Source organism: Poromitra crassiceps, assembly GCF_964638095.1.
Source record: "Poromitra crassiceps genome assembly, chromosome: 5".
Classification (NCBI taxonomy): Eukaryota; Metazoa; Chordata; class Actinopteri; order Beryciformes; family Melamphaidae; genus Poromitra; species Poromitra crassiceps.
Window position 1 is genome coordinate 25,047,781 of NC_139642.1, and position 12,755 is coordinate 25,060,535.

A 12,755-nucleotide genomic window follows, 5' to 3' on the forward strand; every position below is an offset into this window, starting at 1 on the left:
ACACTCTAAAACAATCTCTGGATCTGGTTGAAAATACAGTACCGGTAGATATGTTTCTGCCTTTAATCGTAACAAGGGCTTCAGTCACACATCTCTGCTGGAACACAGAATGAAACCAAACATGAGCTTGGATCCAGACTGGCCGGCCTCCTCAGTTACCTCGTGTTTCAGAGAGTTCAGTTTCTCCTCCCTCTCTCCCAGGAGTCTCCTCCTCTCTGCTTGGAGCTCCTCTTCTGACTCCGCCCTCAGCTGCTCCATGTCCTGCCTCCTCTGGGCCTCCAGCCTATCGCTCTCCGTGGCTCGTTCTTCCTCTAGAGTGGCACGCAACTCCCTCAGCAAGGCTTCACCCTCCTCCCTGAGAACACACACACACATACAGACACACACACGTACGTAGTACGTACGTTTGTTTTTGGTGGGATTGTGGGGAATATTTAATTGCAAACTACATAAAGTTGAAATGGCTTGAATTGTCCAAGTTCAGCTATAGTGAAGGGTCATTGAACGGTCATAATCAAGATTTGGTCAAAGGGATCCCCGTACTGGAAACTGATTGTACACTGTACATGGATGGGGTGATGATTATCTTCTGAGTACAGCTATTCCTATGCATCCTCGCTGGGAGGACCCATGGAACCTCCTCAAGGGCCCCTGAGGCCTCCCTGAACCCCACTTTGAGAATCACTGCTCTAATGTACAAGTTTGTGTGTGTGTTTGAGTGTGTGTGTGTGTGTGTGTGTGTGTGTGTGTGTGTGTGTGTGTGTGTGTGAGTGTGAGAGTGAGTGAGTGAGTGAGTGTGTGTGAGAGAGAGAGACCTGAGCTTGTGCTTCTGGCTGTCCCTCTCCCTCTGCACAGACTCCCTGAGCTCCTCCAGCCTCCTGTCGGACTCTCCGTTCAGTCTGGCCTCCTCCTCTCTCCACTTAGACTGGAGGCGCTGATGCAGAGCTCTGGGAGGGAGGGGGGGTGCACACAATACATGTACAACAATAACCATACATAACCATGAGATGTACAAGCATACAAGATAGAGAAGACGTACAATACATAGCATAAATTACAGCTCGTCATGTAAACCGTGCCTGTTTCACAGCGGAGCCTTTCTGCCCTAACGCCGTTGGCACTTTTATAAGTTTAGAAATAAATTCAGATAGTCAAAGTAAACATTTAGATCCCCCTTGTGTGTTCGGCTATTTAGAAATCAGATTTTTTTGTTTTGGGAGATATGGAGAACCAGGACGGGCAGTCACCTCAGCTGACAGAAGCACAGGCTCTGAGCAGCACTGTCTGACATTATGCCAGCTCAATTTTCTTTTAATCAAATGTATTTTTCTCTACACAGTACAGAATATGATCAAAGTGACAAATAGCAATTTATGATCTATGATCATTCAATCATTCCTATAGTAACTGCACCGTAACGTTTCGATGATCATTCAGTCATATCTACTGTATAGTTTCTAGAATAACGTACGCTGTATTTATTTGCAATTTTGCATTATAGAGCATTATGTCGCGCTCCAGCGTATGCATCAAGCCGACTGCAGTTACCCTAATGGCCACTGGTTTCAGTAATACTTAAAAATGTTTGATTCTTACAACTAGGGCCTTTAAGAGCACACAGCATATACATACTGCTGCCAAGGCCATGTTGCCATATTAAGGTAGAGTAACAGACCCCCGTTTAATCCGTCTCTCCTGCATGTCATTCTCTCTGTCTAGCTGACAGTGTTCATTTTCATATCATTTTTAAATTTAGTAACGGTCTGACTTTTGTCCTGGGAAGTTAGTCAGGTTTTAGTCATGCCAGGCTGATCAATGACTCACTGATGAAAATGTTGATGAAAATACATCCCTATATTAGTGTATATTTGCAACAGTCATTTCACAATTTACCTGGTGATCTGGGAGATGCCTGATTGTTGTTGTTGTTGTTGTTTTTTGGGGGGGGATTGTCAAGATGGAAGAGAAGAGTTGCATCTACTACTTATCACTGTCCACCATTGTTGACTAAATGTAAAAAACACAAGCTCTTGACTAAATGTAATCAGAGGTTAACACTGGCTATAGTCCACTTGATTGAAGCAGAATGTTCCGACTCATTCAGTAAAGTATTTTGGCTTTTTGTATTATTTCAGTTTAATGGACTTGTGTGATATAATATGGGGGCGGTAAAAGCTTAGAGCGAGGTCGTAAAAGGTTTGTGAGGATTTTAAATCTTTCCTTGTCTTCCACGTTACGCTCCGCATGCCTACCTGACTCTTTCCTCGCTCTCCTCCTTCAGCTTCCTCTCCTCCTCCTCCTCCTCCTCGTCTCTCCTCAGCTCCTCCCGGAGGAGGCGTGTCCTCTTCTCCCGCTCCCTCTCCGTGCGCTCCTCCTCCTGCTCCACCTCTCTGTCGGCCTTCCTCCTCTCCCTATCTTCCTTCTCCCTTAGCCTCCTCTCCTCTGTCCCCGCCCTCTCCTCCTCCCTCTCTTTCCTCTCCTCCTTCACCTGCTGCCGAGTCCTCCAGCTCAGCTCCTCTCCCAGGGGGCTCTGCTGCTTTCGTACGGGGGGGGATTCGGGCTCTTGCAGCTGGGTGTTGTTGGAGGTGCGGACCAGCCGGCCCCTGGAGGTTTCGGGCCTCTGGACCCCCAGGGAGGCGCTGAGGCCCTCGGCTTTCGGACGGAGGCCCACGCCTCGCTCTGAGTGGGAGGGGCTGGAGAGGGAGGGGGAGGGGCTGGACTGATGGAGGATGAGACGCTCCACTTTCGGAGCTGCAGCGTCGAACCTGCCTGCAGCCTGCAAATGCCTGGAGAGAGAGAGGTGTCACAATTTCCAATGTGGAGAAGGAGAAAAATCACCTCGCAGTTGTCTGCCAACAAGTCAAGTTACAGTCTACATCCATGTCTGTCCAGACGCATACAAGCACAAATACCTTAAAGCCCCACAGCACAGTGGTGTGGCCCTTCAGCCTTATGGTACTTTAGGCAATGTTTTGGCGGTACCTCAACAACACTAATGGTTAGGGATGTCACAATATATCGTCCCACGATATATCGCGATATCAAAACGTGACAATATGTATCGTTGAGATGAGATCTCATATCGCGAGAAAAAGAAGCTGAACATGGTGGCACTGATCTGCATCTGATTGCACGCTCGCTCTCCTTTTCATTGCTTTGTTTGAACAGACGAGGGACGTTACAGACACGGAGGATGAAAATGGTGAAATTCCTCAAATTAGCGTGGAGGATGCCCCCTCAACTTACAAATCGATCGCAAAAAGATATTGTTAAAATATCGTATCGTATCGCTATCGTGAACCCAATATCGTGTATCGTATCGTGAACTGAGTGTATCGTGACACCCCTACTAATGGTCTAAATCCGTAGCTATAGCCCATAATTCCCTCAAGGCGTTCCTGAGATATCGCCTTAACGAGCATGGAACGGGCGGATGTACCAACGTACGTACGGACAACCCGAAAACATAATGCCTCCGGGCCACGGCTATCACCAGCAGGGGGCATCAAAACAAAAGCTTTGTTATAGAGCTACAACAAACCTCTCAGCAGCCTCAGCCCTCTTCATCCTTTCCAAGTCCTCATCCTCCTCTTCGTCTTCCGCTTCCTCTTTGTCGTCTTTCTCCAGCGGACTGACGGCAGCAGACAGGTCCTTGAGGTCCAGGACCTTCTCCGACAGCTTGGAGAAGAAAACCAGAACCGTCCCAAAAACAGGTTTGGAAATGAATGAATGACTGACTGACTAGTGCGTGTCTCCATCATTTTACGTGATCAGAATGAACTGTTTTGTCTCAGTAATACAGTAGCTGCAATAAATATTTCTATTCTAGATTTCTATTCTATTCTATTGTACCTTGACATTGTCTATGGAGGATGACGCCTCCTCAATATGTTCGCTTGGCTCCGACTCCTGCAAGCGCACGCACACGCACACGGGCACACACACACACACACACACACACACACACACACACTCAATGACAAGTGGTGAGGTGACAATTCTGCATTAACACACACATACACACATGCTCACATACACACGCGCACTCACATAAGTACAGCAGATGACAGTGACATTGAAAGCATGCTGAATACCAGAGACACACAGAAACACAGGGTATATCAGACACATGCAGAGTGTGCATGCGAACATCAACACTACGCTGCCGAGTAGACAGCCAAGACAGCAATCTGCAAAGCGAAGCAAGCGAGGCTGTAGCAGTCCTGGGTCTAGTCGCACAGCTCTCTAGGCCTTCGACAGCTGCCGACCTACAAGCACACAGACTGGCAAAAGCCTGCACTTCCACCCGGGAGGGAGGGGCCAGAGGCACCAAGAGCAGCGAGAACTCTCCAATCCAGTCCTCAGGGGCTCCGATGGGCCGGACAACTGATTCGCCGGACGTTTTTGCTTTGGGCTTTGATTGGCTGACGATGTGTGATGGAGAGTCCGCGGTGTAATGTTGGGGGGGGGGGGGGGGGGGGGGGGGGTCATGGTGGATGAAGCAGCCCCTAAGGCAGTGGACTTGGATTCTTTTGGGAGGCCCCCACCCCGTGAAAGGGGTGGGGGCGGGGGCGGGGGCGGGGCGATAACACGCACACCAAGTCCTACCTCTGACGGGAGGGGCTGTGTCGGGGCCGCGCTCTTCGCCTTGCCAGCAATGAGAGTTTTTCTCTTGCGGTCGAGCGTGCTACGGTTAGTCGACATCGTCTTCTGGGCCGCCTGGACGAGTTCCTCCTCGCTCTCCGGGGGGCTTGGGGCTTTACAGACGTGGCGGTCTGCTTCTTCGTCGTCCCTCCCCCCTTCGTCTGTCCCCTCTCCCTCCGTCCTGCCTCCCTCGCTCCGTACGCCTCTCCCCACCGCCGCCTCTTCGACGCTCTCCTCCCCTTCCTCCGTCGGCTGCCTGTGGCTGAGGGAGCATCTCTCCAAAGCCTCCTCGCTCTCCTTGTCCTCCTCCTCTTCCCCTCCCTCGCTAGCAACATGCATCTCTACCTCGTCCTCCTCGCTCTCGCTCCTCGTTCTCTTATTCTCTTCCTGTTCTACCTCATCATTATCGTCCTCACTTCTCAGACTACGGTCTGCTGCTTCGTCGCTACCTCCCTCTGACTCCCTGGCGAGAAGCTTCAGAAGTGTTTTCTTCCTCTCTGCCTTCTTCCCAGCATCGACACGTCTCTCCGCCTCTAACTCGCTCTCCTCCCATTCCTCAATTTCTTCCTCCACTACCTGCTGCGCATCCTCCTCCACCTCGTTCTCAGCCTCGTTGTTCTCCCCAACCTCTCCCCTGCCCTCCGTCTCGTCGGCCCGGCTTTCCGCGCCGTCATCTTCCTCAGCACCGTCATCTTCCTCTCCCTCAGCGCTCTCTCGCTTTTCTTTGCCGGGGTTTTTACCCCTGGTCACTCTGCCCTCCCCTTCCTCACTTTCGTCTTTCTCCTCATCCTCCTCGCCTCTGACAAGTTCGTCCTCTCCCTCATCGCTCCCGTCCTCCTCCTCTCCTTTGCCACACGCAGCCTTGTCGCTCCCTCGCTGCTCTTCCTTCTTCTCGCCCCCCTCTTCATCGCTTTTCAAATGGCAGTCATCTACATCATCAGCCTCATGTTTAGCTGCTTGCTCCTCTTTCACCTCCCCATCGCTTTTTCTACCCTTCTCTATGGCTTCCTCACTCGCTTCTCCCTCGTCCTCCTCCCCTCCTCTCTTATCCCCTGCCTGTGCAACATCTTCCTCCACATCTCCCACTTCCTCCTCCTCTACCTCCTGCCCTGTACGTTGAGGTCCAGCTTCCTCCTCCTCCTCTACCTCCTGTCCTGTGCGTTGAGGTCCAGTTTCCTCCTCCTCCTCTACCTCCTGTCCTGTGCGTTGATGTCCAGCTTCCTCCTCCTCCTCCTCTACCTCCTGTCCTGTGCGTTGAGGTCCAGCTTCCTCCTCCTCCTCCTCTACCTCCTGTCCTGTGCGTTGATGTCCAGCTTCCTCCTCCTCCTCCTCTACCTCCTGTCCTGTGCGTTGAGGTCCAGCGGACAGGGGTTTGGGGGAGGCAGGAGCCGTCCTCGCCTCACCACCATGGTCTCTGTTGCCTGCCCGGGGAGACAGGCGGAGGCGTCGGCCCTTCAGAGAGTCCTTGGTGGGACGGGAGGAGGGGACGACGAATAGGAGGAACAGCCCGTCCGTCCAAAACAGAGACAAAAGGGAGAGAAGTGAGGGAAGAGGGGAGGTGAGGAAAGGACAGGAGGTGGACAGAGAGGCTGTGACCCCGTGAAAGTTGAGAAAAGGGCGGAGAGGGGGTGTTTATCTCGACTCCACTGCATGCAAAACCAACCGAGGGTGCCCTACACAGGGCCCTACACAGGGCCCTACGCAGGGCCCTACGCAGGGCCACAGATGATTAGTTACGTTAGAAAATGGACATAGAGGGTCAATGCACAGGCAAATCAATTAGAGACAGTATCTAGATACAACATTTAAGAAATACACAAATACTGTACATGCACATACATACCAAATACACATATTCTCTCTCTCCTCTTTCCCTCCTTTCTCTCTCTCTCTCACACACACACACACACATCATCGTTTAAGCGTTTTAAGCAATACACTGAACGTCTCTCCCGCAGGGAGGGGAGTCTGGCAAGCGAGACTACACTGAACTAGGGATGCAAAAAAATCAATCAGCTTGTGTGTGTGTGTGTGTGTGTGTGTGTGTGTGTGTGTGTGTGTGTGTGTGTACCTGTCGGGACGGTGCTTCATCAGGGCTGTGGTCTCCGGACACGGCCAAGTCCTGCAACTCTGGCTCGGTCCTCTCCTCTGGTGGAGCTGCACCACTGGCCTCACTGTCCTGGAACACACAAACACCCACACACCCAAGTGACCATGCTGCTAGTCTGACTCGCTGGAAGCAGGCTGTGGGTCTAAGCTCGGCCATTGGTGCCGACCATTTCACTCCGCCGCTGTGAAACGAGCTAGCCCCCTACGAGCTAGCCCCCCCACACGCTGAAAATGGCACGTTTTGACGAAGATTTGGATTGTGCCATAAAGCAGGCCTGCTTGGTACTTTCGCTGGATGGTTGTAAAGATAACGGAGCCTTTTCCCCCCACTCTACCAGAGTGAGAGTAAGAGGAGCCAGACTCTCTCCTGCACTGGTACAGCGTGAAACAGAGATAGTCTGGCAAAGTGAGACTACCATGCTAGTGACATGGCAACGGTAGCTTAGAGGTAATATCTCTCAATCTCATGTTCTCTCATTGCAAGACAGGATTTTAGGAGCAAGAACCATAAACGGTGTGTATCTACCTCGTACTGCAGGCCTCCTCCAAGGGCATCCAAGTCCAGGTGGAGGTTCTTCAACAGTCTGGCTGAAGCGCCGGAACTTGGCTGAAAAGGGGACAATATCAGGTTTGACTTAAGGGCTTACAGTATATCGAACCACAGGCAGCAATAAACGTGCTCTTTTTTCATCGTGTTGCATTTGCCTTTAGGTTTTATTGTACCTCGTTGTCTGAGATTCTGTCTTCATCGTTGTCGTCGTCGAAGCCGGGCAGAGAGAGAGACACCCTCTCCTCCTGCTTGCTGCGTAAAACACTAGACGCCCTGCTGCTCCGAGGACCCTGGCAGAGAAAAGAGAGGGCGTAATTCATTTCATTCGAGTATACCTAAGTGGCTTTGGATGGTGTGTCCTATTTTCACGACGAATCGGCAGTGCAGCTTACTCTCTACAGTACAAATACACTTCACATTTGGCTCATGACCATTCAGAGCTCCTGTGACAGATCTATAGAGAGCCATAGAGACACTGCATGAAATAGGCCACACCCATCACGGGGGAAAAGCTCCGTTCATTTCCACAAACCAGTGTGATTTTCCTTGGATTGAATATAGCAAAAAAACTGTTGTGTGGTGGGCTGCGCAGACAACAAATGTAAAAAATCGCCAGTTAAAGTTTTTTGTACTCCAGAGGAAAGCCATTGAGAATTGGCGAGAAGAAAAACGTGGATGTTGCTGTCAATGAAGTGAGTTGGAGTGTTCATCTTCCGTATATACAATCTTTTTGTACAACACCCGACCATGCACGCGACGTAGGAGAACGCCAGGATTGGACGGGAGTTTGTGTTTTCCCCCGTTTTGGGCGTGGTTTCTGAATGACGACGCGCTCCGCAGTGTCTCTATGGGAAAATAAATGGTGGATGAAAATCTCTGGTACAGTGCTGAAGCAGGAAGTGACGTTCACTTTGGCTCTCTATACTTCCAACTAGGGATGGGCATCGAATTTCGAATTTTCGAATAATCGTTGTTATTATCAAGGTCGACTTTTATTATTGAAATTCGAAATTCGTTTTTTGATTTTTTTTTTTTTTTTTTGTGAGTGAAATGTTGCATTGTCTCCCCTGATTCTAAGAATAGTCGAATCGCTTGGTTTGAGCAAGTAAAACAATTTTTATAAGCAACCTCTCCCTCTTCATGGGATTTCATCCGCCATTCATTTTTCCATAAACCTTGCTTAAAATGCTTATAAAAATTGTTTTACTTGCTCAAACCAAGCGATTCGACTATACTTAGAATCAGGGGAGACAATGCAACATTTCACTCACAAAAAAAAAAAAAAATTAATTGATTTTTAATTTTTTTTACATTTTATTTTTATTTTTGAATTTCGATTAAAAGTCGACTTTGGGCAGCGAATTTCGAATAGTGTTTTTGCTAGAAATGCCCATCCCTACTTCCAACATATCATGCCACATTTGTTCTTGGATAAAGCATTTTACATGAATTGTAACGCTGTCTTTTCTTTCATAGGACTCTTGAATCTTCATGCAATCTTCTATAATGTAGTTAAAAAAAAAAAAAAAAAAAAAAACGATTTCAGACGGCAGCCCGTCTTTATTGTCACACGAACACACTACAACACATGCATGCGGCCACTACACACACTCATGCTGACGGTGGCCGGTGAAATATGTCCTCTGCATTTGACCCATCCAGGCTTGTCCTTTCCTCCAGGGGGCAGGCCGGGAGCAGTGGTCGCTATTTCTTTCCAGCGCCCAGGGACCTTCATTGGACCATCATTGGACCAACTTCAGATGTTGTCGTCACTGGTCGGGTGACGATCTTCTGCATGTTTTTAGTGGGGGGTTATGTACGGAGGAACCCCCTGGGGGGGTACGGGGAGAACATGCAAACTCCACACAGAAAGGCCCTTTCGACGAGATAGCCCACCTGGGCAGTAGGCACTGAAGATATGGGGGGGGTCACAACTCCAGTGCCCACAGCGTCCCAGGTGAGAATCGAACCCAGGACCTTCGAGCTGTGAGGCGACAGCGCTTACCACTGCACCACCGTACCCCGTAGTTGCTTGCACCCAAGCAATCTGATTTGTCAAAGCTGGGCTGATGATGATGATGATGATGAAGCACACTGGTCTGGTAGGCATGCTATTGTACTCGCTATGCCAAATATCATGGTATGTTAGGACTAGCTGGCAAACCTTCTTGTCTTCTCAGTTTAATTATTTGTATGGACTGTATGTTATGTCTGGTTACTTTGAAGAAAGCCACATTGCTTGTTATCAGCCACAATATCTTCGGCCATGTTGCCTTTACTGGGATTAGGGCTAGATGCCTATCACAGTACTGCCAGGTCCATAACACTGGGTATAATGTATGCAGGAATCCTGAAGTTCAGTTCAATACATTTTAAGACCTTTTTTAAGACTTTTTCAAGACCTTTCGTTACATCGGCAACAGAGGTGTAAATCGCAAGTTTCATCACGATACAATGTTATATCGATTTTTTTGGACAACAATATGGTATTTACTGATATCACAAAGTCTGCCACGATACGATATCGATTCACTTCAGGGGTCTACGATCGATATGGGACGATATCATGTGCTCATTTAACACCATCAGCACAATAGCTATAAAATGTAATACCTCTCAAATGTTGATTCAGACTTTTTAAGACTTTTTAAGGGCCTTCATTTTCCATAAATTGATTTGTCAACTTTTAATACTTTTCAAGACCCCGCGGATTACCATGTAATAAGAGTAAACAATGCCATCACAGGTATTATGGTTATAAAACATCAAACCCCTCCCCAAACCTACATGCAGATTAGTGATTATTAACCACCAAAGCCTCTCTAGAAGGCAGGGAGGAAAGCTGCCTTCTTCTCACAAGCTGCTCATTATAAGGCTTGGCGCTCTCGGCGCTCGGGGTCTTACCCCCAGGGCTGTCTTCAGGGGCTCCAGGCCCCCAGAGCTGCCGAGGGACCCCCGGAGTGAAGGTGCAGATCCAGGGAGGGTCCCGGGCCCGGGGGCATCCAGACCTCTCAGAGGAGCCAGGCCACCCAGCGGAGACGGGAGGGGTCCCAGGGTCGAACTCAGCGCCTAAAGGGAGAAGAGGGAGACATTCAGGTGAGTAAAACACATAACTGGAACTTTAGCACATCGGCAAGAGTTAAACATTTCACTTCATTTCGAACGCCAACTGGAGTTGAAAATAGTCAAGATGCTGAGATAAAATGCAAATGGGCGGTAAAATACTCCCCCCCCCTCCCCCGGAGCGTTGAGGATCTCTCTACCTTCAATTTTTGTCTCAGCAATCATCATACTATGAATAGCCATTAGCCAATAATGTATAGTGTTCAAATACTGCATAAATGCATTTTACACTGAAAACGGCAATCTGTCAATAGCCGTCTTTTTTTAAACATAGATATATAGTTGTTAGTGTAATTTCTATTTATATCCTTGGTTACCTTTTTGTTCATATCCTCAGCAGCACCTTTTACACTTTTTCCATCGATCTACCTACACCTCTATTCTCTTGGCATCGCCAGACAAGTTCACATTGCATTGCATTTACAAATGTGAATTGGTCTGAAATCCCTCAGTTCAATTTCTATTTCCCGGGGGTGTTACAATGAGTGTGGGCCAAAACAAAGAACTTACATTGATAAGAAGTGACCACTAACATAGATATTATATTACTATAGATGGGTCACCGCAGGCTCCGCCAATTCTAACAAATGGTAGCAGCAAGTCTCCTAAATGGGCGTGGTCAACCATTGACTCAGACCTGCCGAAAGTCTCCTAAGTGGGCGTGTCCGTGGAAAACCATGGGCAAAACTCACATGACAAAATGACAGGAAGTGAGTTGAAGTTGGGCCATCTTGCTTGAATCCCATCGTCTTTGCCACTAATACATCGTTCCATTACAACAACAGCGCACAGCAAATCCGCCATTTTTGCTTGGATGAGACGACCTCTGACTGGCTGTCATGGTCTGATGACCTGACGCAAGGAGAATTTTTTTTCAGGCCAAAATGTGGCAGCACTGTTGTCAAAAAAAATTCACCAGAGTGTGTACTCTTGCCTTCTAAAATGCCTCAACCAATCAGAGCGACGAAACGTGTGATGCAGCGCAGCAGAGCGACTGAAACATGTAAACAGACTAATATTAGCCTACTGATCAGCTGGTTTGCCAAGCGCCACGGGATCTGTTACAGTTAGCCGGTCAGTCATTATTACAAAATAAACCCTGACAGGGTGACGCAGGACCCCGACGTGAAGCAACCGTTATATTTACTGGACCTCTTTCTGTGGATTGAGATGACTGGATCATGGAGGTATGGTCCTCCAGAGTCTAGCAGAACAGCGTTAACAACGGTGTGCTAGTCGCAGTTTACGTCTGAAATAACAGACGTAGAATTCCTTGATTGACCAATCAGATGAGTAACAAAGCCATGTAATAAAGGGGCTGTGATTGGCCCGGCAGTTTTCAGTCCGCATGGAAATGTGTCTAAACGGGAGGGCGGCCAGACGCAGCTACCACAGACGCAGCTACCACAGATGCAGCTATCTTCTCTCACGAATATTGTGCTAGCAACACAGAACATGTAGAAAATGAATTAGGAAATGCAAAAATAATGATAATAATAATAATAATAATAATAAAATCCACTCACTCCAGGAGTCTTCAGTGGCTCCTTCTTCTTTTTGTCCTTCTTCTCTTTCTTCTTCTTTTTCTCCTTGTCCTTCTTCGGCCCCGGCCCTCCTGCAGTGGCCGTGAGCTGCGAACGCTCGCGCTCCTGGGCCACCAGGCGGCGGTAGTGCTCATCGCAGGGGTGATCCCAGGTGGACTGGCCCGAGGAGAAGTTGAAGTAGTAGACGTCCCCGGTCACGTCCTGGCTGTGGGGGGAGGAGAGACGGGGGGGGGGGGGGGGGGGAGGAGGGCGGTCACTTCAGCACCTCAAAAAAGGCATAGAAAAGGAAGGAGAGATGATGGATGGATGGATGGCTGGCACTGGGGGTTTTGGGCTGACTGTCACCTAAGATTGAACCAGGTTGTGCATTTGTTTTATTCATAGATCCTATCTAAAAGGCGTGTTGGCTGGTTGTATTGCGTTTCACAGTAATGACTAGTATAAGCAATTGTGTCAATTTCAGTAATAATATCAGTTATCTGTTATCAGTCAAAAGATAACTGTAGTCTTGTTGTCAACCCTTCAAGTATCAGATTGAAGTTGAACTATACAAAACCTACAACCCACCATGATGACTACAGCTCATTCAATCTACTTACTGCGGTTATCAGTTACATCCATATTTGGTGTATTAGTAGTGAGTTGTTATGAGCATTTTATAGCCAATTTGACTACAGCTGACATCTGCCTGGAGAGTTGTTGAGAGCCGGTTGCTATGGGCTTTCACAGTTCAGGTCTCAAGAGCATTCACCCTTGACTATTTCCATGGACAGCAAAGCTTCTAA

The 12,755-nt window shown here is 48.5% G+C and overlaps 1 protein-coding gene across 1 annotated transcript in view; it reads right to left on the bottom strand.

Annotated features, from left to right (window-relative positions):
* cep164 (centrosomal protein 164) overlaps nt 1-12,755 on the bottom strand; it is a 32,685-nt gene that overhangs the window by 17,217 nt on the left and 2,713 nt on the right. The window contains exons 4-15 of the mRNA XM_083636586.1: nt 11,953-12,175; nt 10,208-10,372; nt 7,477-7,593; nt 7,280-7,360; nt 6,716-6,823; nt 4,609-6,108; nt 4,051-4,086; nt 3,853-3,936; nt 3,542-3,678; nt 2,253-2,786; nt 816-947; nt 160-355 (exon numbers count right to left, since the gene is read on the bottom strand). Of these exons, the coding sequence (XP_083492712.1) occupies nt 160-355; nt 816-947; nt 2,253-2,786; nt 3,542-3,678; nt 3,853-3,936; nt 4,051-4,086; nt 4,609-6,108; nt 6,716-6,823; nt 7,280-7,360; nt 7,477-7,593; nt 10,208-10,372; nt 11,953-12,175 (3,313 nt within the window). The remainder of the gene's footprint in view (nt 1-159; nt 356-815; nt 948-2,252; nt 2,787-3,541; nt 3,679-3,852; nt 3,937-4,050; nt 4,087-4,608; nt 6,109-6,715; nt 6,824-7,279; nt 7,361-7,476; nt 7,594-10,207; nt 10,373-11,952; nt 12,176-12,755) is intronic.